General features: G+C 39.2%; 2 protein-coding genes across 4 annotated transcripts in view; one reads left to right on the forward strand and one right to left on the reverse strand.

Moving 5' to 3' along the window:
* The first annotated feature begins 1,853 nt into the window (after window positions 1–1,853).
* phc3 (polyhomeotic homolog 3 (Drosophila)) lies at window positions 1,854–16,433 on the forward strand. Of its 3 annotated transcripts, none has more exons than XM_042428812.1 (15): window positions 1,854–1,935; window positions 3,241–3,453; window positions 4,735–4,890; window positions 5,029–5,109; window positions 5,223–5,381; window positions 5,530–5,619; window positions 5,864–6,092; window positions 6,977–7,611; window positions 7,707–7,830; window positions 7,933–8,210; window positions 10,759–10,918; window positions 10,997–11,108; window positions 12,690–12,819; window positions 14,595–14,856; window positions 15,665–16,433. In XM_042428812.1, the coding sequence occupies exons 2-15, from the start codon at window positions 3,274–3,276 to the stop codon at window positions 15,817–15,819; spliced, it is 2,751 nt and encodes a 916-aa protein (XP_042284746.1). In that variant the 5' UTR covers window positions 1,854–1,935; window positions 3,241–3,273; the 3' UTR covers window positions 15,820–16,433. The 3 variants fall into 3 exon arrangements, with proteins under 3 accessions (XP_042284746.1, XP_042284748.1, XP_042284747.1); XM_042428813.1 differs by having other exon boundaries at window positions 1,883–1,939; XM_042428814.1 differs by lacking the exon at window positions 5,530–5,619.
* Window positions 16,434–18,180: 1,747 nt separating this feature from the next.
* Window positions 18,181–24,542, reverse strand: part of dapk3 (death-associated protein kinase 3) — an 8,652-nt gene continuing 2,290 nt past the window's right edge. Inside the window, exons 3-9 of the mRNA XM_042429641.1 lie at window positions 22,246–22,606; window positions 21,284–21,413; window positions 21,075–21,123; window positions 20,943–20,969; window positions 20,697–20,849; window positions 20,558–20,603; window positions 18,181–19,770 (exon numbers count right to left, since the gene is read on the reverse strand). Of these exons, the coding sequence (XP_042285575.1) occupies window positions 19,234–19,770; window positions 20,558–20,603; window positions 20,697–20,849; window positions 20,943–20,969; window positions 21,075–21,123; window positions 21,284–21,413; window positions 22,246–22,606 (1,303 nt within the window). The 3' untranslated portion in view covers window positions 18,181–19,233. The remainder of the gene's footprint in view (window positions 19,771–20,557; window positions 20,604–20,696; window positions 20,850–20,942; window positions 20,970–21,074; window positions 21,124–21,283; window positions 21,414–22,245; window positions 22,607–24,542) is intronic.

A 24,542-nucleotide genomic window follows, 5' to 3' on the forward strand; every position in this document is an offset into this window, starting at 1 on the left:
CACGTGGGGTGATTTCTTTATTATTATTAGTTTTAGAGATGTTTATGCTGCAGTGCTACAATGACGAGAGAGAAACAATACGAAAAAACAAAAACAAACGTGGAACAGACATGTAAATGATGAAAGACAAGAAAGAAGGAAATATACACTAGTCTTAGCTTATTAATAGTTCATGCAGACAACAAAAATAGCATTTAAAAATAAATTTTATATCAATATTAATTTAACATAACATGAGGCTGAATTTGTGGATATAGGTTACAGCAACACACAATAAAATATATAAATATATCTGTATCACAGAAGTTATTGCTCTCATAGCCTCTAAATCTGGGTACCTTTCTATCCTGATTGATATGTTTAAACTACGGACTGTTAATAATTTATAGCCTGTCTATGGTTTAAATGTTTTTGCTGTGTGACACACGCATGTTTATCTGTAATTAAATATTTCCGGCAGCACTTGAATATGACATGAGGAGAGCGTCCCTCCTCCGTCTGGATGAAACTCCTGCAGGGAGCGATGACCAGTCCCGGAGAGGCTTGGCACGAAAAGTGCCCTTTGTGTTTGCAGCATAGCCAACTTTTTTTATTATACAGTATTTTTATTTATTCTTTGTTTTTATTTATTTTTAGATTCGTTTAAGGAGACACAGTGACAGAAATAACTCTTTTTTCTTTTTTCTTTCTTTCTTTCTTTCTTTCTTTCTTTCTTTCTTTCTTTCTTTCACCTATAGTCTTCCTTAATCAAGTATTTATTTAATATGCATCACTATAATACATCATTAGGCTGTGCATTATTTTAATTCTGAACATAAAGTTTGAAATTCAGAAACCAAAATGTACTTAAAGTGTAGCTTCACATTAAACTGTCTACCCAACATTTAAAGGAAAAAAAAGCCAACCAGATTAATCAGTTCAAAGCCTGTATTATTTTTACTTCCGCATCTCAGAGTTGTCATATCCCTTGGAAATCATTTTGGATTCGCAGATAATTTTTCATATTTGAGACAGACATTGTGTCTCTTAAAATAACAGTTACAAACTGATTAAAATCATTTATCAAGCCAGTGCCTGAGCTGAGATGTTTTCAAATAAAGTCAAACAAAAGTAATTTTATTCACTCTACTCTGCTCCCACTTTCTTCTTGTCTTTTTTTTAATCTTATACTGATCTCTTGATATAAATCTTATCATGTGTTATAGTTTTCCTTTATGTTATCCATCTGTGAAAGGACTTTGTATCTGCAGAGTGAAACATAGTGCTGCTGAATATTTCAGACGTACACAGGAAATGCTGCTAGTTAGTGAGATTCAAGATCCAAGATGTTTATTGTCACTCCGGTTATACAAGTACAGTCGTGTGAAATACTTTAACTGGGAGGCTCCATTACAGAGAGACAGTAAATAAATAAATAAATAAATAAGACATATAAAGACAAAATGAAAGCACGAAGAGGTTGCATATACAATCACTGACAGTGACCTGAATGAGGTCAGGTTTGTGTCTTACATTTTTTGTTTGCAGTCTCGGGGATTTCCTTTCACACCTACATATTCTCTGTCCTCTTTTTTCGGGAATATTTACAACTTTACGTGAGAAACCGTCATAACAGAAGCTGTAGATGAGGTAACCAAAAACAAAAGCCAGGTAAAAACGGTTTTTTTGGGGCCGTCCTGCAACCCCGGGACTCTCCCTGCACTGAACGCAGCTGACTTCTCCAGCTGTGGAAGGTCCTCCCGCACTGCGAGCGGTGCTGTGTCAAGGCTTTTTATAGCCATTGCCTCCTGTGTATCGACTGATTTTTTTTTTTTTTTTTTTTTTTTACTATCTCCATTTTAGACAGTAACCTACTGACGCATCAGTAGGCTTCATGACTGGGACAGTGTGCCGGGGTATGGTCAGTTCCTGATGGCTCATGTCTATCAATACCAGGCAGGTAACGCCGATGAGAGATGAATGATTGTGCATGCAAACAGCGCAGCCTGAACGATGAGAGGCTGACAGACAGACAGACAGACAGACAGACTGGGAATGAAATCCACATTTGTTGAATGTTTTCCTCCGAAGGTTCCTAAATTAAGGGGCAGCCCATTTGAAAGCCAGGATTGATTTTTATGATCGTTCAGGGTTTATCGAGAATATCCTTGTTTTTAATTGGACACAACCGCCTCTGCAGCAAAAAGCAATTAATATTCAAGCTGCCATACGCGCATAAACCACCAATATTTGTCATAATGAAAGACTGGATCGATTTTTACCATTTAAAGGCTCTTTGGAATTATTAAATCCTTATTGATAAAATATTTTTTCCTCATATTCATCTGGATTTAATCCTAAACAGCATTTGAAAGAAAACCCCGGTCCAGCACAGGAGCACATCTGTCTGATATTTGTCTCTTTACAGATGTTTGACAGGCACAGTGTAACATTTACAACCATTGATTTAAAAAAAGAAAAAATGTAATTTTACATCTGGGGCTCATAACGGAATTTTCACAAGTGTCTGTTTACTATTGATGACTTGTGGTGTGTTTACTTACATTTTCATTATTCAACTGCTTCAGACAAAGTTCACAACATAACTTATTTATAAGGAGTTACTGATGACGAAATAATGAAAGAAAGAAGTGCGTGGATTGTCTTCTTTATTTATGTCTTATACCGTATTTGGGTGTGTGTTTTATATTTATTTTAATTCATGCTCATTTTCTATTTCCTCCTTGGAATAACAAGTTTGAACGCAGTTGTAATGAATGTCACCAGGTTTTCTTTTAATAGACAAACATGTATTTTTTTCACCATAACAAACGATCCTGCAATTTGACTAGATAGGAATGTAGTGAAATCTGTCAAATTAGTCAAAACATTTTTTTTTAATAAGATCAAAGAAGCAATCAATCATTCATGCCCGAAATAATATGAACGGTTTGTTTTCTCCAACCAAGAAATGTCCTCAAAGTTTTATGGGTTTATTCAAATATTTACAGGTAAATAATCAGATTTTTAGTACATAATAAAACCTCATGCCTGCTCAATAATATGAACTGTGTTTGTTTTCTTTCATATTAGAACAAAATCTATTAATTTGCCCATTTAAAGGTCCAGCTGGAGCTTTTCTAGTCTGACTGAAATCTTGATAGAAACCAGCTGTAACCTTACAGACCCTGATTCAGTCAAAGATAGTGCTGATTTATTTAAAGACCTCCTGTTAATTAATGTCTTTTATAATCTCCACAGTTTTCCCGTTACTGAATCAGAGAGACCCGGGAGATGGATCGACAGAGCCCAGGAGACAAGCAGCAGTCGGAGACTAATAGGACTGTAGCGACCATCACCCCCACCACATCAGCTGCAGTCACCATGGCAACAGTCAGCTCCGGCAGCACCACGTGCACCCAGGCGCCCTCTACGTCGCTCAGCATCATCCCCCCCGACAGGCAGGCAGTCCAGGTGATAGACAGTACCCAGGACCTCTGCATGCATTATTTTATTTAACAGGCAGGCAGTCCATGTGATAGACAGTACCCAGGACCTCTGCATGCATTATTTTATTTAACAGGCAGGCAGTCCATGTGATAGACAGTACCCGGGACCTCTGCATGCATTATTTTATTTAACAGGCAGGCAGTCCATGTGATAGACAGTACCCGGGACCTCTGCATGCATTATTTTATTTAACAGGCAGGCAGTCCAGGTTATGGACAGTACCCAGAGCCTTTGTATGCATTATTTTATTTAACAGGCAGGTAGTCCAGGTGATAGACAGTACCCAGGACCTTTTGGGTGCATTATTTTATTTAATAGGGAGGTACTGCTGATAATAGACAATACCCGGGACCTTTGCATGCATTATTTTATATAACAGGAAGGCAGTGCAGTTAATAGACAGTACCTGTACATCTGCAGATATTTCATTTAACAGGAAGGTATAGTCCAGGTAATAGACAGCACAGACTTCTTCATGCATTGCTTCCCTTGACTGGTGAGGTAATAGATTGCCCCATGAACTTCTAAGAGCACTGAATGACCCATTCTGAAATAGTGGAATATTGCAATATGAAAAACAGGCAGTCCAGGAAATAGACAGTCCTCTGAACTTCTATGAGCATTGTTTTCAAATGTATTATGTATCATTCCAACAGAAGTTGTCTTTTATTTTAAAAATATGACTTCATACAAAAGAGTAACACAAGAGTGAAATCCAGTTACCAGTTTTGTTCTTTTACAAGGACTTTAAATACCACAAGTCCTTGGAAATAAATCTGAAAACATTCACTCAGCAACATCAGATAATTACATTTATTTCCCAAAATTAAATAGAAAATGTTCTAAAATTTCCATTTGTGGGACATTCTGGTAGCTCAGAGGTTTAGCACGCCAAACCATGTGACAACAACTGTGGTTTGAGTTTAGTTTAGCTTATTATCCTTTTGGAAATTCCATGTGTATCCATGGCGATTGTCAGACAAACAAAACATCAACAAAGGACATTACAGTTAAAGACAGACATCAAACAGCACAGCGCTCCATATCATGTACTATAATATCACAACATCACCAACAACCAAAACCAAGTACTACAAAATAATGACAACGCTCATATCACAATGTTTAGTATGTCAGGGAACCTTTGCTGCACGCCACCTCTGCGCTCTCTCCTCACTAATGTCATTTGTCATTATTTTCATTCCTTTGTAAAGAGCTTGATGTGTTTGTGATGTGATCCAACAGGTGATCCAGCACGCCATCCACAGACCTCAGAGCATGGCGGCGCAGTACCTCCATCAGATGTACGCAGCCCAGCAGCAGCACCTCATGCTGCAGACGGCAGCCCTGCAGCAGCACCAGCAAACACCCCATCTGCAGAGTCTGGCCACCATACAGCAGGTCAGATGGCGTGTGTGTGTGTGTGTGTGTGTGTCATGTGGTAGTGCACGCATGACGAGACATTTTAACATGAATGACAGAGTGTGTGAGAAAGAGAGGAGGCGAGGAGGGGTGTAATGTGTTTCCAATGTTTCCCAGGCTTCAGTCTGTCAGAGGCAGTCCCCTTCTTCATCCAGTGGCAGTTTGGTTCATCCTCCTTCTGGTGTTTCCCAAAACTCTGTGAGTGTTCTCGTTACCGACTTGCATCAATCCGACGCGCTCAGAGCATAAATATCAACCTCAGCGTCTTTCTTTTTTTTTACACTCTCTTCATCTTGCCACCCTGAATCCAGATCACTTTACCAGCATCTCCAGTAACAGCCCAGCTGATTGGCCGCACCCAGGCATCCAACTCCACTGCTGCTGCGACCACCATATCCCAGCAGGCAATGCTCCTGGGGAACAGACCGGCCAACTGTAATCAAGCTCAGATGTACCTTCGCACTCAGATGGTACAAACTTTCATATTTACAATTACTTTTTTACTGCATGTGTGTCTTTTTTTCCTGATGACACGCCATTCCCTGCTTCCTAAACAACTCGCCACCTGTCTCTCTCTCTCTTCTCTCTCTTCTCTGCTTTCTGCTTTTCTTCCATCAGCTCATTCTAACTCCCGCAGCCACTGTGGCTGCAGTTCAATCAGACCTCCCTGCTGTCACCTCCTGCTCCTCTTTACCTACCTCCTCTCAGGTACAAACTTTTCCAGGCATGATAATAATCCATGCATGCCAGGAGCCTGCAGTATGATATGCTTCAGTCGTAGAGATATGTGATAAATATAGAAGTGAGAGGTAAAATGAGATCAGGTTTTTGCATATAAATCGAACCATTAACACAATTGCATGAATGGATTAAGGATATGATAGAGAGGGGCTGTTAAATTTCACAACCCTTAATAAACAGTGTGAGTGACTTTCTTTTTACGTATATGCAGGTGCAGAATCTGGCTCTGCGTGCACATTTGCCTGGAGCTCTGGCCACAGCCCACAGTGTCATCTTAAAGCCATCCGCCCAGTCACAAGCTCAAACTCTGGCTCCGACCGCGTCTCTGTCCAAGACGTCAATCTGTGCACTGAAGGCCAACCACCTGACTGACTCCTCGACAGAAACAGGGCCGACCGATATCACTCGGCTGGCCTCTGGAACCCAGATTATAGCCCCAGGTGCGTTACTGTGTTCAAATACTGGTGTTTAAAGGGTATTTCACTTGAAATCCCACATGTTTTAAGACTTTAAGATAATTTTACATTTAAAAATTAGATGTATATTACTGCTGGTAGGTGTTTTCTGTTGACATGTCATCTCCAACAGCAGCGTGCTACCTTCCAGATCATCTTTCAGCCTCTTACAAAGTAAATGCTTCCATTGACTTTAAATAAAAATAGATATTTTACAGACAAATTTGGCATGAACATCAAGACAAACTATTCCTTTTATGGCCTAATGCAAAATATAAATCTTTGAGCTGCATGTTATCCAGAATATGTTGGCTTTATTATTACATTTTCTTTAATAATGCTTCACAAAGTATGGCCAATAATTTTTTGCCAGGTTAGTTTGTTTTTAGAACTTTAATTGAGAGTACAGACAGTCTGTGACTCCCACACGTTGGTTAACATTTTGCTGTTTTATATGCGTGAAAGAGGGAAATATCAAGTTATAAACAAAGGTGTGTATGAATCATATGAATATATTAAAAAGAATGTATAAATGTAACTTATTATTATTATTATCTGCACATTTCTAGACTTAAATATGTATATATTTTGATCCACCTGACAAACAATTCATTAAACCCACCTAGTTTGTATCCAGACTCATAATACATTTGAATATATAAAGCACATTATTACACAAGACCATCTTTCTAAATTAGTATCCATCTTAAGTTGCATGCTAGCTGTAATATTCTCCGTGAAATTTACCTTTTTCAGCCTTTCCTTCCACAGGCCTTTTTCACAGCAGACATTTTTACTTATGATACTTGTTTTGTGTTGCTGGTTAGTTTTTGCTCCTCATGTCTTTCTACACACCGCCCTCCCTGCAGCCTACTCTCCGGTGCAGACCCACGCTCTCGTCAAGCAGCAGCTGTCCTGTCCACCAGGTCAGCGAGTGGCTCATCACCAGCTCATCCTCCAGCAGGCCACAGCAGCCGCTCCCAACCACAGACAGCTCCAGCCCATCGCCCTCAGAGTGGCGCCCCAAGAGACCAACTCCAACACTCTTCCTCTTTCGGTGAAAAGACTGACCAGCGCCCAGCCACACACACCTAGCAGTGACCCCCAAACCTCGTCCTCTTCTTCCTCTCCCTCTGTCACCAGCGTGTTTGCATCATCAGCTCAGATTTCACTCCCAGCTGCCACCGTTCAGCCTCAGCCTCCTCCTCTGGTGGCTGCTCCCCAGCGTCGGACCTCATTCCCACAAGTGCAGAACCAGCCTCCGCCTCCCCCTCCGCCTCTGGTTCTGCCCAGGCTGCCCCAGAACCCTCCAGCCTCCCTCCAGAGGCTGTCCCTGCATTCAGTCCAGGCTTTGGCCGTCCAGTCGGGCCAGGTGCTGCTGACGGAGCGGGAGCTGCCTGTAGCAGAGGCCCTGGTGCAGATGCCTTACCAGAACCTCCCCCCTCCTCAGACAGTGGCTGTTGATCTGAAAGTGCATCCAGTGAGGCGTAACGAAACATCATCAGTAAGTCGCCATGTGCTCCGGTAAAGCTTTATGAGCATAGCTTTATTTTAGTATGTGTTGGTTTGATGGAGGGTTTGTTGTGGTCTGAATTTCAGTCGGGGCACACATGCAGAGTGAATGGACTGAGCTCAGAGGAGAGAAAAGAGGAACGTTCTCCAAGTCCACACAAAGACAAGACCCCTACACCTCTCATTGTGTCTCCTAAGCAGAACGGTGCAGGTGAAATATGATACTAAAAGAATAAAATAGAAAAGAATACATTGCAGCCCTTTCTAACTCTACGCACTCTCCTCATTTTTTATGACTCCTATTGTCCCGCAGTGATGAGTTCATCCTCCATCTTGTCCAGCCACTCAGCGGTCAGGTCACCGCAGGTGGAAGCGCCCTCCCAGCTCACCACCAGCAGTGGCAGCAACAGCAGCAACCCTCCACCTCCTCCTCTACCTCCTGCCATCCTGCCAGCTGCGGTAAGAGGCCCCAGCCAGCCCCCCTCCACCCCAGCCAGCCTCCCAGGGAGCCCTGACAGGATACTTACAACCCAGATCCTTACGCACCTCGTTGAGGGATTCATCATCCAAGAGGGCCTGGAGCCGTTCCCGGTACGTCAACTGGAGGTGCAACAGTAGCAGTCTCTCAGGGCACCAGTGAACGTCAGACAAAGGCGGACATCATGCAGGGTGCCAACCTACTCATCAGGAGCGATACAGCGCTTCCTATCCACAGCATCCCACAAGATTATGTTATAATATATATTATTTTATTATGTTTTAAAACTTATATGGCAAACATTAGCAAAAAGTTGAGTATTTAAACATCAGTCAGACATGGAGCAACATTAGCTTTCATTTGGAGTTGTGTTTGTGTCCAATATTCACTCTCCTTTAAGCTCTGTTTTTGGTCTCCACCAACTCCTGAGGAAAATATCTGACTCTTCAGCTGCTAAATGCTTCACTATGTTTGCCAGCTAGTTGCTAACTTTGTCTGTCTGCGATTTGGTGCTGGGCAGGTTGTTTATAGTGAATTTGTCAGAGCTTTTTCACTGAAAACAATTGGATCTGTTGCTGGAAACAACGCTGACGAGAGTGAACCAAAACAGTAAAGTTATAGGCAATGAAACAAAAACAATAAGCTGAAAGACACTAAAACTCCCTGTCAAGCTGAGGAGAGCTGCAGAGTCGGATTGATAACTTACATACATATTAGTATAAAAATATTGATTAGAGCAGTTTTACTGTCTAATTTTGGTTAGAGATTGATCAGAATAAAAGAACAGGGATTTTTTAGTATCCTTACTTTGTCATCCACTACAAGTTTGGCTGAGATACCAATTCTAGTCCATCAACTCTTCCCCAATTTGCCATATTTTATTCTTCTGTATCTCATTTAGTCCGATCACCAACTGTAGCCTCAGTGTACTTATCACTTCCTCTTGACTGGAAAAAATTACCTTTATTATTCTGATGTATTTACTACAGCCTACATTTAAAATCTGAAACTGAACTTTCCTCTGTGGGTTGTTGCAAGTCATTCTGTAAATCTGGGGAAATCACTACGTAGATATACACCAAACTCCTTACAACACATCACCACAAAATATTAGCTGGGGCGTGTTTAGTATCACAGATATAAGATAAAAAACAATCTAGTAAATAATAAATAATAATAATAAATAATAATAATAATAATAACTTTATTTGTATAGCACCTTTCATACAAAATGCAGCTCAAAGTGCCTTACATTACAGAGATAAAAAGCAAAAGACAGACATTAAGTACATTAAACAGAAAACATGCGTAGATTAAAAGGCGGTAGACAAGAAAAACAGTGATTGAAGAAAGCTGAGTTTTCTTTTGGATAGGGTTATGGGTATCTACCAAGTCTGCAGTAGAAGATCTAAAGGCTCATGAAGGAACATAAAGCAACAGGGAGTCTGTGATGAAGGTCGGCCCTAAGCCATTGAGAGATTTATAAACAAGTTGAAGGACTTTAAAATCGATTTTGGAAGACACAGAGCTAGTGTAGTCAAGCCAAGACTGGAGTGATGTGTTCTCTCTTTTTTGTTTTTGTTAGCAGTCTAGCCGCAGAGTTCTGAATAAGCTGTAATCTGTCAATGGACTTTCTAGGAAGACCCATAAAAAGTGCATTGCAGTAGTCCAACCTACTTGAGATAAAAGCATGAATTAGTCTTTCAGCATCTTTCTGAGTTAGGAATGGTCGAACTTTGGCAATATTTCTGAGATGAAAGAATGCTGTTTTGGTCACTTTGTTTAAATGGGACTTAAAGCTCAAATCAAAGCCTAAATTGACTGTTAGGTTTGTTAACTCTTGTTTGATCGAGGGAGTCAGGTTGCCAGGTCTTTTGAAGAGCTGATCTCTTTTTGCTTCAGGGCCAATTAATAAGATTTCTGTCTTCTCCTCATTTAATTAAAAAAATATATTATTCATCCATTCATTGATTGCAGACAGATGGGCAGTCAGTGAGTTTAAAGCATCTGGATCACTTGGTTCAACAGATATGTACAATTGTGTATCGTCAGCATAGCTGTAAAAGCTAACATTATGCTCTTAATGACATCACCTGGCGGAAGCATATATAATGAGAATAGCAAAGGCCTGATGCAGCTCCATCGCTCAGCAAGGGAAGAGGTTATGTCATAATTCTCTAAAACATGTTCACCAAGACTAATGAAAAATTTCTTTGCTGTAATGTTTGTCCGGAACCGGTTTAAAACATATTCTGAGAGGCCAACCCAGCTCACGGGGTGATTTATGAGGATTTCATGGTCGATAGTAAAAACACAACATATATTACGATAATAATAATAATATCTTTTTTTCTTTCATCATCAGTACCTTCGTACATTTTGACCAAATATTAGTAGGTGCACCTCGTCTCAGGGTCTGACAGACCAGCTGCTATGTGACAAATATAATAAATTATCATTATCATTTTCTATTTTTCTATTATTCAGTGCTATTATTTATCTAATTGTGGTAATTTTACATCATTGTCATCTTTAGTTTTATTGTATGTAAAGCACTCTGTAAACATTGTTTTAAGAATTATCATTATCATTATTATTATTATTATTGTACAGTATTTGTTCATCAGTATGTAAAGTTTGGCGGTTCACTTGTCTATGCAGGTGGGCCCTTCTTCACTGTTAGCAGACCAGCAGGCCTCACTTCCAGAGTCCCAGGAGATACAGACCAATGGGGACGCAGCAGCAGAGGACAGTCCTCTGGATGCTGACCAGTCAGATTCCACCGACTCTGAGATGGAGAACAATGGTCCTGCAGCAGATGGTGAGGTCCCTGTGACTGTGTGTGTGTGTGTGTGTGTGTACACATGTGTGACTAACAGCTGGTCCTGTGACATTGCAGCGTTGGGGGAGAGCGCGTCAGGTGTGCTGCAGTGCGAGTTCTGTGGGAGCAGAGGTTACGCTCACACGTTTCTACGATCCAAACGATTCTGCTCTATGACGTGCGTCAGAAGGTAAATAAATTGCTCACTAATCCAGCTTTGATGAACATATTTCTGGTTCTCAGAAGGTTTACAGATAACATCAAGCATCAGTCTTTGTTCTCTGAAATAATGTACAGGGTACAATCTCTATACAACTACATTATAGATAACATCATATTTTAATTGATGCAAACGTATCGGTTCTTTTTCTTGATATTGAAACCTGCAGCCTCACTGTTTTACAATTTAAGGAGAAAAGACTGTTATTCTGATCTACTTACAAGTATTTAATCCTGCAGTACTGTTGTTTCAGTGTTTATTTGATGTTCAAGGATAAGGCTGGCAATGTTCTATAGTTTTTATCGTCAACAAGACTAAAACCAACAACTGATATTGACTGAGTGATACAGACACAGTAGGGAAGTATTGATAGGCTAACATATTGTTGATTTTGGTCTTTTGATGAGCAGAAAAATATAGAATAACACCAGAACATCCTTTAAAACAAGGTCAAGAATATATTACAAGGTGTCGTTAACATCAGATTTAAAATTACATAACAACATAACGATCAATTGCACAGCTCAGTACCGAACTTAAGTCCTCAAAAAGGCATAAACAATTATCAAAGACCACACAAATGTATTTTATTACTACTTGAAGCTAATGACATCAGGGATTTGGTTTTATTTCAGCAGCCATTAAACTTTTGAACAGTCGCAGATGCTCACAGTTTAACTTTTGTATATATTTATAAACATGTTTTGCATTGTTTTTTACATAATGTGCCTCAGGCAGTAACATATTGACCATTGCCATTATTCCTTGTGTATTTCAACTTTTTTTTTAATTACATTATCATAATTAAAATGTGAATGAACTGCTTGTGTGTATTCGTGTTTGCAAATTCGCTTTACTCAAATTGTTCCTTTAAGGATAAATTCATTAATTTTGAATTGAATCGAACTGATTTTCTAACAAATGTTGGATCAATGTCATGTAAAAACACAACTCTGATGCTGCCTTACAGGTATTTCAGGGAGGTTTCTATGTAAGTTTGTCACTTTGGTTTCGATACACCTCACTGTCTTGGAAAGTACGGGGAAAGAATGAGTAACTCTCTGATTCCCCCTGATCAACACACATTACTGTAAAGTACGGAGGAGCTGCTTACATCAAAACACTGGTTGTAACCAAATGCAGAGTGAAAAAGAACTAAAGATGAAGATTATGTTTAGTTTCCCTGCCACACAAGTAAACTAAAATGCTGTCTGTTTCTGTGGTGGTGAGACACGTCATCTGACATCTGGATTCCATCGAGCTACATTTGGTTTATAAGAAAAAGTCTCAAGCGTATAATCACTCCCAGGTTTCTCTCTGCGCCTCCATGCAGGCATCAGACAGGACAGCTTTAAGCCCAGATGCAGACTGTCAGAGCCCAATATGAAATGGCAAATATCTGTCTGCACTTATAAATCTCTGAGGGCGTTTTTCAGGCTTCAAGATTGATATCGTGACTGCGATATCAACACGATACGCATTTGATCGTCCGCGTTGGAGGAAATGTAGTGTATGAAGCTGATCTGATAGTTTGTGATCCTCTCTGTTTAGGTTCAGTGTGAGCTGCACTAAACGTATCACCATGCTGAGAGCAGGTCGCTGGGGTCACAGGCCCATGGGCAGGAGAGGACGACCTCCCAGCAGAGTCAACGGAGCCTCCAGAGAGCATTTTCTGAGACAGGTCAGTTAGCATCACTGACCTGATGCATGTAGGAAAATACACAAGTGCTGCAGGGTTTAAAAGCTGCTCTCTGGGGACAAAAACTATGATTGACAGTAACTTCAAATGTGTGAATTGTGGAGGAGACTCTTCGCTCAGGAAGAAATTTTCAAAGTTGTACATAACAGCATAGTGTTTCAGAGAGACAAGAGACCTCAGGTTCTCATTTTCTAATGTCTATAAGACTTTATAACAACTCAACAGACAACAATAAGACAACTGTTTCAAAGTTTTTAATCTTTTTCCAGCTTTATTGATCTGCTGCACAATAATGATTAAGAATGTATTCATATCTACAGAGGGATGCAGAGGTATTATAGAATACTACTATACTACTACTAGACATAAAGTATTTATATGACACAGTGAAACAATAAAATATAATAAGATAAATAAGATAATGAGATAACAAAAGGGAAAATAAGAATAGAGCACAGAATAAAACAATAAAGAAACATATTAAAGTAAAACACAGCAGGTATGAAGTAGGTTAAAATGGCAAAAGGTATAAAAGTTACAGACTTGTAAAACTGGAAAAATGAGTAAGTCTTATGAAATAATTTTAAAAAACACTACAAATTTTGCTAAGTTGCTTAATAAATTAAAAAAAGAATAAATGTTCGAGTCGCACAAATCACATTCTGTCAAAATGTAATCAGTTCAATTAATTAATTAGGTTTAATTAAAATATGTTTTTGAAGGCTGATGTAGATTCATTTCCAAATATAATTGCTAATATTCATGAGGATTGACTTCATAATTACAATAATTTATTGTTTGTAATGTCATTTTTTATAAGGTGGAAAAACCTTTAAAGGGACAGTTCACTCCAAAATCAAAAATACATATTTTTCCTCTTACTTGTACTGCTTTTTATCCATCTAGATTGTTTTGGTGTGAGTTGCCAAGTTTTGGAGATATTGACCATCTGCCTTCTCTTAAATACAGTGGAACTGGATGCCACTGAACTACACCGCCAACCATCTACTCATGGTAGTTCAGTAGAAAGAAAATAGTTCCTACATCAAACTGTTCACAACAAGGTTTAACTTGAGCAACCAGGTCGTGATTTCTGGAAAGAGACGTTACTGTAGAGTTTTTCAAATGTATTTTTTTGTCGCTTTGAGCACCACGAGCCGAGTGTCCTCTCGTGTTCCACTGTTTTTGAGAAGGCAGACGTCACTATGGCCGATATCTCCGAAACTCGGCAACTCACACCAGAACATCTAAATGTATAAATAGCACTACTGGGAAGAGGAAAAATATATATTTTTGATTTGATTTAAATGCGAAAACAATGTGTTAATATGCTTCATAATTATTTTAATTTACTGCTTCTGTTTTTTGTTTTTTTCTCACTTTTAGTGTGATGTTCTTAAAAGACCAGCTGGGGTTTTTAAACTCACCAGCGCAATCCATTTTTAATCTGTTAATGTTTTACTGTTTTGCTACTTGTGCAAATAAATAAACTAATTAAACTAAATTCAGGGTTTGCAGCTCTATAAGCCACCGTTACCCACCATGCAACATAGAGAAAATCTTGTGATGCATTATTTCTTAAAAATGATAAACCAATTACATCAATTGTGGAACAAAATACAGTCTGGTGAAGCTTTAAACAGGTAAGAACCCAAATATTATCTGACATATTTTTTATTATTATTATTTTCTTGACTTTTCAACAGTCTTAGCTTAAAAACTGAAGATATTTCTCTGATTGTCTTTGTGCTCTGCAGGCTAACGGGTCATTTGGCGCAGAGGAGATCCAGCAAAGCTCACTGAGAGAGGACGAGGAAGAGGAGGAGGAGGAGGAGGATGAACCTCCCGTTCCCATGACGACCAGGCTCAGGAAGCAGGCTGAGAGAGAGCGAGAGAGGGAGAGAGAGCATGAGCAGAGGATGACCGAAACAATCAGCGTTTCTGATGGAGAGGAAGATGTCGGCTGTCCATCCCAGTGGAACGTGGAACAAGTGTTTTCTTACATCAACTCCCTGCCAGGTACGAGTGCGACGTCTTTAGAGCCTTTGGTACCTTTTAGTAACTTTCATCTCTAAGATTAGAAGATATATTGTGCATCAGAATAGGAAATTAACTCAGGCTCAGGGCAAATATGCAGCTGAGAAGTTGCAGAAGGTTCTTGTTTGGTTATAAAATTCACAAAAAAGTGTGAGTACATGTGGAAAAATGACCTCTGAGGTAAAACAGGCAGCTGTATGAGAGTTTTTACAATAAAGTGTTCGTCTAGAGTTCTTTTAGTAATCAGTCAGTTCCCAGTACTGTTATAACTCTCAGTTTATTTCCTGTTACCTTCTAGGAAAAAAATATAAAACTGCAGCTCTTAAAGATTTTCCAGTCACAGTTTTGCAAACCCCAGTTAATGATGTAATGTGATGGTAAAAATACATTTCTTACATATTTTGTGTGTCTGTGAAAATACATATTAGTTGATTTTCAGCATGAAAACCAACAACAATTTCCTGCTTGTCATAAGCTCCACATTTTTTGCCAAATCTTGGTACAGCAGCTCAAATGCACTTTCTTACTTTTAACCTCTCACATCTGATCAAACACTAAATAAAACATTACCTCTTAGGTCATTTCTTTTGTTTGAATGTCTGTAGGTGGCGCACTTTCCTCCTTTTCCTCTGTTGAGCCATTGTGGCGTTCACTGCTAAAACAAATGTTATATGTTGTTGTATGAACTTTATACATGTATAAAAAGTGATACGGTCAATCTTACAAATATCAGCACACTAAATAATCTGATTTGGCAGAAACATTTCAGTCTCCTCTCTCTTCTCCTCAGGCGGTCAGGACGTAGCCGAGGAGTTTCGCTCGCAGGAAATAGACGGACAGGCTCTGCTCCTCCTCACAGAGGACCACCTGGTCAGCACCATGAACCTTAAACTGGGTCCTGCATTGAAACTCTGTGCCCACATTAACTCTCTGAAGGACGCATGAACTACTGAAACTCATACTTTCTGTTGATCTGGACGAACAGATGAAGAAAAACAGAACAAAAAGACACGTTTGACTCTCCGCTTGTGCAGAGACGATGAGGAAGCACTGCTCATCTTTTAGTCTAAATAATGTGATGTCAGTGTTCTGTTAGGGTTTGTCCTTGGACCTACGCAGAGTGGAGCACGTCGAGCTGAAATCATGAATGCACAGACTGCAGTCGCTGCCAAAACCACTGCCAAGGATTTCACTCCCGACACCTCCAGCTGTTCCAGATGTTGCGTTTATCGCACAGAAGGAGCTTTCAGAGTGAAGTTCGCAAACTCCTACAGCAGATTTGAGCACAAAGATGAGCAGTTCTTTCAGTCATACCATCGTAGTGATTGTAGCAGTTTCGCTCCGGTTATCCATTTGTTTCAAAATGGTTTTTGAGAATTCTTTGTATCATTTGTAAACAAAGAGAACAACTTAACATTTACATTATTACACATAAAGGATGCTGTACAGTCCCAAAGTTTACAGATGATTTCCTATTATCTACGGGGTGGAGTTTGATACACATATCATCAGTAAACAAACAGTTGTAATGAATTATAAAAGCTTACTGATTACAAGGTTATTTATTATTTATTATTACCATAATTAATATACAAATAAAAGCATTAAAATGTTGTGTGCTATTGTGTAGGAGGTTTTTTTTTTCCATTTGAGTAAAGAAAAAACACTTTATTGAGTTAAATGGCAGGATTTACTTTTGCTATTGCACAAGTCATTTGATCTGAAATGTGTAAAATAGATTAAAGTTCAGGCATTAAACTGACTAAGCACTGCTTTAAGTACAGTTCTGCAGGAGGCAAAGCACAGATATGAGTCAGGTCGCTGCGGCAGAAATAAACCTCTCAGCAGAATTAGTTCAAAACCTTTTTCTTTTTTTAAATCACTCGTCCTGAGCGTCAACAGTCAGGTTCAGACTGGGCTGCGTCTTTAACTGCGTCTTTATTCCATCTCTTCACAGAGATTTGAAACACTTAAGATACCAACAAAAGAAGTGTGTCTTGCATTATTACTTAATCTGGTTCCTGTGTTTTTGTTGGGCAAGATGTAGCATTAAGAGCTTTATTATTTCATTGTCCTTGATACGGTGCTTTTATGTTTCCTATTCCTAAATTAAGTTATATATATATATACTGTATATTTGTATTTATTCCAGCATAGAAGGACATGTTGGTCTCTGGGCAATCTGCCATGTGTAGCATCGGATTTAATGGGAACTTGGTGACAGGTGGAGCGTCTGCAGGGGTCCAACATCAATTATGTTTATCTGGCTGTGCATACAGATTATTTGGTAGTCGTCTTCTTTGACCTTCAAGCAGCTCCACAGCTTTGTTCAACTGTCTTTAACTGCCTTGAGCTGCCAAGCAAGAGCCCAGCAAATGTTATTCATCCATTTACAACAACCGGACTTTCCTTCCGAAATTTGTTTCAACCTTCTGGAGACTTTCAGGCCTTTTGGGTTTTCAGTGTGAGAGATTCAAACTAGAACCACCACCAGAGGGCATCATGGGTATTTTTGCTTTAGGACTATACTTTATGCCCCCCCTGCTGCTGTACTCAGAACAAAGAGACCCAATCACATTTCTGAGCAAACATATGACTGCGGATGTGAAAGTAGTGTTTTGTTTGTTGTTTTTCCTGTATACAACCTTACGTAGACTGACGGAGGAGATGGAAGAAGCATTCAGGTATCAGGAGCAATGTGAGAATATAAAGATAAAAGCATTCGTATCCTTACTTCAGTAAAAGTTCAGAGGTGTTATAAACAAAGTTTATGTACAGTTAAGTACTGTATCAAAAGTAAGAGTATTCATGCAGAAAAATTGTTCATATCATTGTTATATAATTAAATAGATTTATTATTAAATCTATTCTTCTCATCTGCTAAATGAAATTGTAAATTATGACTGATGCATTAACATTACAGATGCATTTTGATGTTCTTACTGGTCGAGGTTGAGCTAATTTTTACTACCCTATATACTGTTAGCAGTTTAATCTGTAACAACGCATCACATTTTAAAAACGGATCATGTTTCAAACAACTGTTAAACAATTGTAGAGGAGTAAAAAGTACAATATTTCCTTCTGAAATTATTTAGCAGAAGCATAAAAGAGCTTAAAATGGTCATAATCAAGTACAAGTACCTCAAAATTGTACAGTACTTGAGTGAATGTAGTTACATGTCATCACAGGCTAAAAGGAGACAGATCACCAACCTAAAATAATAATCTTATTATGAGACAAAGTAGAGATTAAGTGAGATTAGTTCCCATTAGCACAAAAACAAAAACACGAGTACAACGTGGTTACAGTCGTAACTTTATTTGAAACCAGTGGAGACAGTTCTTGCTTACGCCTAAGAGACTGATTAAAATATATTTTTGGAACACTGCTATAATCATTTAAGTGCAAACGAGTACATTTTTCTACTGAAAAATACTAGAGAATATACCGTCTATGCTATAAATGGGGAATGTGTCGTCTGGATGTAAAAACGTATCGATGGAATGTTTCAAGTGTGCAAAGATGGGAGTGAAAACAGAAACACTAACAGATTTACAGCATATAGAGGAAGTTTCCATGCACACTATTTGGTTAACAAGGCTACTGTGCAAAGGTTTAAGACATTGAGCAATATCAATGTGATAGAAATGTCATTAACTCGATGACAGGTGAGTGTTCGCAGAGGCAATAAGGTCGGATCAGTTTTACAGGCACTGCAAAGATGAGTTTATACAATCCTAAATCTTTCTTCTACACTGTAGGTTTATGTTTATTGCATCCAGAGATTTTTTTTTTTAAATGTCAGCTGCAATCAAATCTGAAATATATGTAACCAAAACACATAAATACCCCTGAATTCTGTGCAAACCTGACACTTTAAACTGGATATCGTGAAGCTTTCACACGTAACTGGCCGATTAACCTGAGGCATGAGCATATGAGGAGACGTCTATGGCTTTTACAGCATAAAGGAAAATCATTATTTTGCAGGAAAAAAAAAAATCAGGCTAAAAGAAATAAATGCTGCCAATATGGTTTAAAAAGAATTTTGTTCACTGGTATGTATGAAAAATGTCAAATTACAGTACATAAAATGTTGAAAATTATAAATTAATTTAAAAAAAAAAACACAGAATGAGCCTTTTCATGGGGGAATGGGTTCAATATATTGCCTCTCTGCTTCTTGCTGGTTCTCTTAAGCGTGACATTAAAAAAAAGGTGGAACATTTTTCCCCGACGGGCAGCAGCGTAGCTTATGATGACAACTGACCCACGTAAACTCCACACACACGCGGAGAAGACGGGCAGGAGGGTACTTGAGAATGAAAATGTTTTTGTTGGGAGGTCAGCTCGGCTCAGGGCATGCTGCCAGAGCTGAGGCCGCCCTTCTCTGCAGATATGGACTTGACCAGCTCCTCCACCCAGCGGACCTCGGACGCCACCTGCTCAGCCAGCACCTCGTAGCGGTTCTCCAGGCGCCCGAACTTGCGCTTGAGGATGTTGGCGGCCTGCATGGTGAGCCGGGCTTCCTCCTGGCTCTTCTTGCGCTGGGTTTGGGTGCGCTGCAGGTCTTGGCGGATGTGGCTCAGGTCGCTGGAGATGCTTTGGTTCTCCTCTTTGTACCAGCCCTCCTTCTCTTCGTATATGGACAGCAGAGCCGCTACGTCTTCCCGGCACGAGCGCTGGTTGCGCTCCAGATCCTTCAGGCCTTCCTCTGCCGCCGCGATCTCCTCGAGCACCTGAGAGAAGCGTTCGAAGTTGACGTAGGTGTTGTTGGGTGGCATGCTGGAGTGGGACTTGATTGTGTACTCCTTCAGACGAGTGGTCTTCAGGCGCCGGCGCTCAGGCTTGTGGTCTCTGTCTTCCTGGCGCACGTTCCTCCTCTTAATGACCTGGAGAGGGAAAAGTGAAAAGGTCTGAAATGAGGATGGTAATTTGATAATAAAAGAAAAAGGAGAGTCAGTTTAAGGTGCACGAAGATTGTTGCTTGTGTATTAACTTTACTCTTTTCTTCTGATGTGTGAGTTCAACTTCAGTTCACATAGTTTTACGGCAGTTAACAAAAATGGATTGCAACACAGACTTCAGATAACTTAAAATTTACGTTTCTTGACGTTTTTTACCATTTATGGCCATATTCATGTGTGGCTAAGGAGCGTTTGATAAATGATCACACATGATCACATCTATTTTCATCTATTTTAATAAAACTGCCTACTGTAGGTTGTCAGGTTCATTTTCATCACTTGTTAATGGTCTTTCTCTCCCATTTATATTAATAATAATAATAATTATAATTAATATTCTAAATACAGACTAAGTTAAGTTATAGCGTACATAAAGATGGTGAGAATGAACAAACTAGAAACTTTAGTGACACATGGCAGTTATTGTTGACTTTTCACTCAAAGTCGGACTCAGCTGGTGCAACAAGCAGCTGAATGTTTTTTTTTTCCCACAAAGTTTTGTTTATTGAAATTTTCAGGGCGTACATGAATCAGTCGTTCAGTTTCTAAATTTCAATGTCCATTTCAGGACAGGTAAATATACATTGGTAAATACCTCACTACATGGAGAGATAGATAGTTATAGTGATAATAAAAAATCTAAGTGAATAAATAATTACAAGCAGATGAATGTTAACACATCGTGAGATACAAATATAATGTAAAAACCCACCTTAATCCAGGGGTGTTCAAGACTGTCATCAATTGTCATTCTCTTCCTGCAAAAAAAAAAAAAAAAGTCACAAGTCAGAAAATGACTGACAGACATTTGTTTGTTTACTTTTGGCATAAAATCTGAAAATATTTCCTACTTTGGATCCTTGACCAACAGACGTCGTATGAAGTCCTTGGCGAGCTCACTGGTGTTGCTGAAATACTCTTCATCGAAATCATAGTTGACAGCTGAGATGTTAGTCAGGGTCTCCTGCTTGGTCTCGCCCAGAAACGGAGAAGCACCGCTCAACCTAACACAGATAAAAAAAGATTTACTTTAGATGACACATGAAAGAGGACTGGAGTGATTTATGTTTCTTTAATGTCTCTGCAACTTTACTCACAGAATGTATGTGATTACGCCGATGCTCCTGCAGAGAAGAGAGGAAGTCAGACATGAGTTGAAACGCTCACACGGGTCAGAATAAAGCTTTAGATGGAAAAGAAATAAATAAACAAACACGTTGACATCTTACCACATGTCCGCCTCCAGTCCAAGTGGCTCGTAGTTAACTATTTCTGGCGCTGTAAAGCACAGAGGAATGAACATTTAATTCAAGCCAGATGTGGAGATCTGAAACACGCCATCATCCATTTACAAACGTTTAACGTGGGCACACGCTAGCAGAAAAAAAGCTGTTTACTGTGTGAAATGAACATTTGGGAGGCAGCGGCAGGTTCTCACCGACAAACTCCGGCGTTCCGAAGATGTTCTTGAACTCGTTTCCTGCTTTAATCTGATGAGCGATCCCAAAATCGATCAGCTTGATCCTGGGGTTGGGGACGTTCTTGTCCAGCAGCATGATATTCTCAGGCTGAAAGATGATAACAGTATAGAAATACATCACCGAGAGAAGGATGAAAGGTTTTGTTTTAATACTCAGAGAGAGCCAAGAAACAGAGAAAGTGCACCGGTTATCTCTTCATCATAGACTGACATTCACACGACCTCTTAGAGGTTCTGTACCGTGAACGTTTCTAATATTGTTCGGCTGAGATATTGTCAGTCTTGATGTCTCATCACATACTGGGTAACGTTACTCGACAGCCGTGGGAACTTTTGTTTAAGCCTTATGAGACCCTGGTTACATTGCTGGTGAAGAGAGATCGGCCGTATACTGAAACGTTAGGAATAGTGAAACCGTTTGATGAGAACTATTCATTGTTTGGGATTTTGGTTATTGAAATATCTTTACTTTTATGCTCTTTTACTCCCAACGTAAAGCACCCTGCACTGCAATGTTGTGTGTAGAGTCTCGTTCTTCATACTTTATCCAACAGAAAATTAATCAGCCATTAATAATATTAATAAAAAAATAATAATTGGCTGCTTTTTTTGTCTTACATTATAGTAAACTTAACATTTGGGGATTTTGAACTGCTGCTCTAGAAATTTTTTCACTGGCATTCACAGACATTTTTCAATGTTTTCTGATGTTTTCTTCAGCAAACGACTAATCGATTAATAAAGGGAATCAATCAGAGATGAAAATAGTTGCTGCCCCATACTGTACTGTACATCCCTCCACATTCAGAGCACATACATGCCAGATACTTACAGCACTGCATGATTTTAACACCTACACTGAACCTCTCGCCAATATGTCAACTACGCCCGTCGGCTCAGAGCCTCACAGATTTACTGACCTTGAGGTCAAAGTGAGCGATGCGTTTGGAGTGCAGATACTGAACGCCGTCCAGGATCTGTTTGAGAAACTGTGTGGCCTCCTCCTCGGTCAGAGATTCCTTCTCGGCCAGAAAGTCAAACAGCTCTCCTCCGGACACCAGCTCCAGGATCAGGATCACGTCGGTCTTGTTTTCAAAGATGTCGTGCAGGGTGATGATGTTGCTGTGCTGGATCTCCCGCAGGATGTTGACCTCTCGCTCGATCTCCTCGCGGCTCACCCCCCGACGACTGGACGACAGCCTCCGCTTCTTGATGAACTTGGCCGCGTACTCGATGCTCGTGCTCTTCTCCTTACACTTACGGACGATAGCAAACTGTCCGCTGCAGGGAGGACAGGAAAAATGAGATGAACATTGACCGTTGCATCACAGTTAACTTTACTTTTTGTGTTTTTTTTTCCAGCTTCATGTCATTAACTAACTATATTAAGAAATCACTTTAGCCTATAGCAACTTGTGATGGACATTGATCAATACTTTTACCATTTTATAGACTAAGTCAGTGCTTCCCAACCTTTTTGGCTTGTGACCCATTAAAAAGAATAAACTTCTACATGTGAATCCTCATCACAGGACTCAGTTTAGTAATACTGAGTTTACTTTCCCAGATTGTTTCATTTGAAACAATCTGGGAAAAGTAAACATTTGATAAAAGTAGGACAAATTAAACATAAATAATTTTCTTTACCCCTTTAATTATCACTATAAAATATACATATTATCAAGTCATTTTGTCTATAATTAAATCAAAAAACTAACATCTGCCAGTACAGTGAGAATATTTCAACTTGTGTTTTCTATAATTGAGTGTCTGTGTTGTGAAATAAGAAAGAAGATGGTCGGTTGGTTTGTAAACTAGAATCATGAAAATACTTGAAACAAATTGATTTAAAGGGGAAAAAAGTAGAAGTGTTCTCACTGCACTTACAAACTCTTTGCCAGGTTGATAACCACTGGAATAAATGACGAATTAATGAAAATAATAATTATAGGAATAATTGGTAATGTAAGTTTGACAAGCTTGAAAAGTGATATGAGGTACTGAAGCTGCTGAAATAGAAATAGTTTGTATTACTGTAAATAAAGATAATGGAAATATGTGCAGTTTTTTTGCCAAAAAAAGACCAAACAGGAAACTACAGTCTGTGGTTTAAAAAGAAATGAATAAATAACATTACTGACAAGAACAATAAGACCAGTGTGCAGAGGAGGAGACGACATTTCACAGTGTGACTGAAGAGAATTTAATGTTGATCTATTTAATGTCTGCATACTTTTCTTTGCCCTCGCCACACCACAGCAGAGGTGGAAAGGCACATTGAGAGGCTGTGATGTCATGCTTTCACTGCATTACTGCAGACAAAATACCCAAAGTTGAGAGTTGGGTTTAGTCTGCTAAAACTTGATGACTCATTCACTATCTATTGAGCTCAGTGTAATAGGACGGAAAGAGATATTTAATACGTTGCTGACACGCTTAAATATTTTGGCCCCGTTCAGATGTAAAGTTTCGGAGGGATTGCAGCTCGTATCTGGCATCAGAGAGCATCTGAAACACATTAAAGCCTGAACAATACAGGACTTTAGAGGCTGATACATCGGCTTATACAACAGAATGATACATCAACCAATATTCATTTTCTTTACACAAGCCAAAGCATAAATAACCATTTTCATAAGGTTCCCTTCAGTTGATTTTTTTCATCAATTGCAACCAACTTGTTTTTGCTATTTTGTAAGAGAATTTAGTACATTTAGTATGTTATCCGTGTCCTTTGTCTGTCCTTGGTTATTGTGTAAGTTTCCACTTTTGTCACATCTGTGACGTCTTTACTATTCTGTAGTTTTGCACCAATAAAAAAAAAACAATTGTGACCAAAATATGTACTGGACAGGACATTTTACAGTTAAAAAAAATACACCTGAGACTGATTTCTGGTGGAAAAACTACAGAATGGTGACACTGTTTGAAAACTTATCTTTGGCATTTTGTTTCTTCAATTTCCTGTCATTCATCGGTTGAAATAAACACAGATATATCTGCAATATATCAGTATTTATCAGTTAGGCTCTGAAAAAGCATCTTCAGTAGCTCGATGTGATCTGATTATACACATTTGTTTGAATTTGTGGAAAACTACATGTACTGATAAAAAACATATTTAATACATATTTGTACTCGTCTATACAGCTCAAAACAAACAGCTGAAGAGGCCTTTCTTCAGGAACATCCTTAAAAAAACCTGTCTGGGTTGTAA

Source organism: Thunnus maccoyii, chromosome 12 (genome assembly GCF_910596095.1).
Source record: "Thunnus maccoyii chromosome 12, fThuMac1.1, whole genome shotgun sequence".
Lineage (NCBI taxonomy): Eukaryota > Metazoa > Chordata > Actinopteri > Scombriformes > Scombridae > Thunnus > Thunnus maccoyii.

What these genes read in the sequence shown, in the direction of transcription:
- phc3 (XM_042428812.1), top strand. Translation starts at nt 3,274, where the DNA reads ATGGATCGACAGAGCCCAGGAGACAAGCAGCAGTCGGAGACTAATAGG. An exon ending in CTTTACCTACCTCCTCTCAG is followed by an intron (nt 5,620 to 5,863) that starts GTACAAACTTTT and finishes ACGTATATGCAG; the next exon opens with GTGCAGAATCTGGCTCTGCG. An exon ending in AGGGCCTGGAGCCGTTCCCG is followed by an intron (nt 8,211 to 10,758) that starts GTACGTCAACTG and finishes TTGTCTATGCAG; the next exon opens with GTGGGCCCTTCTTCACTGTT.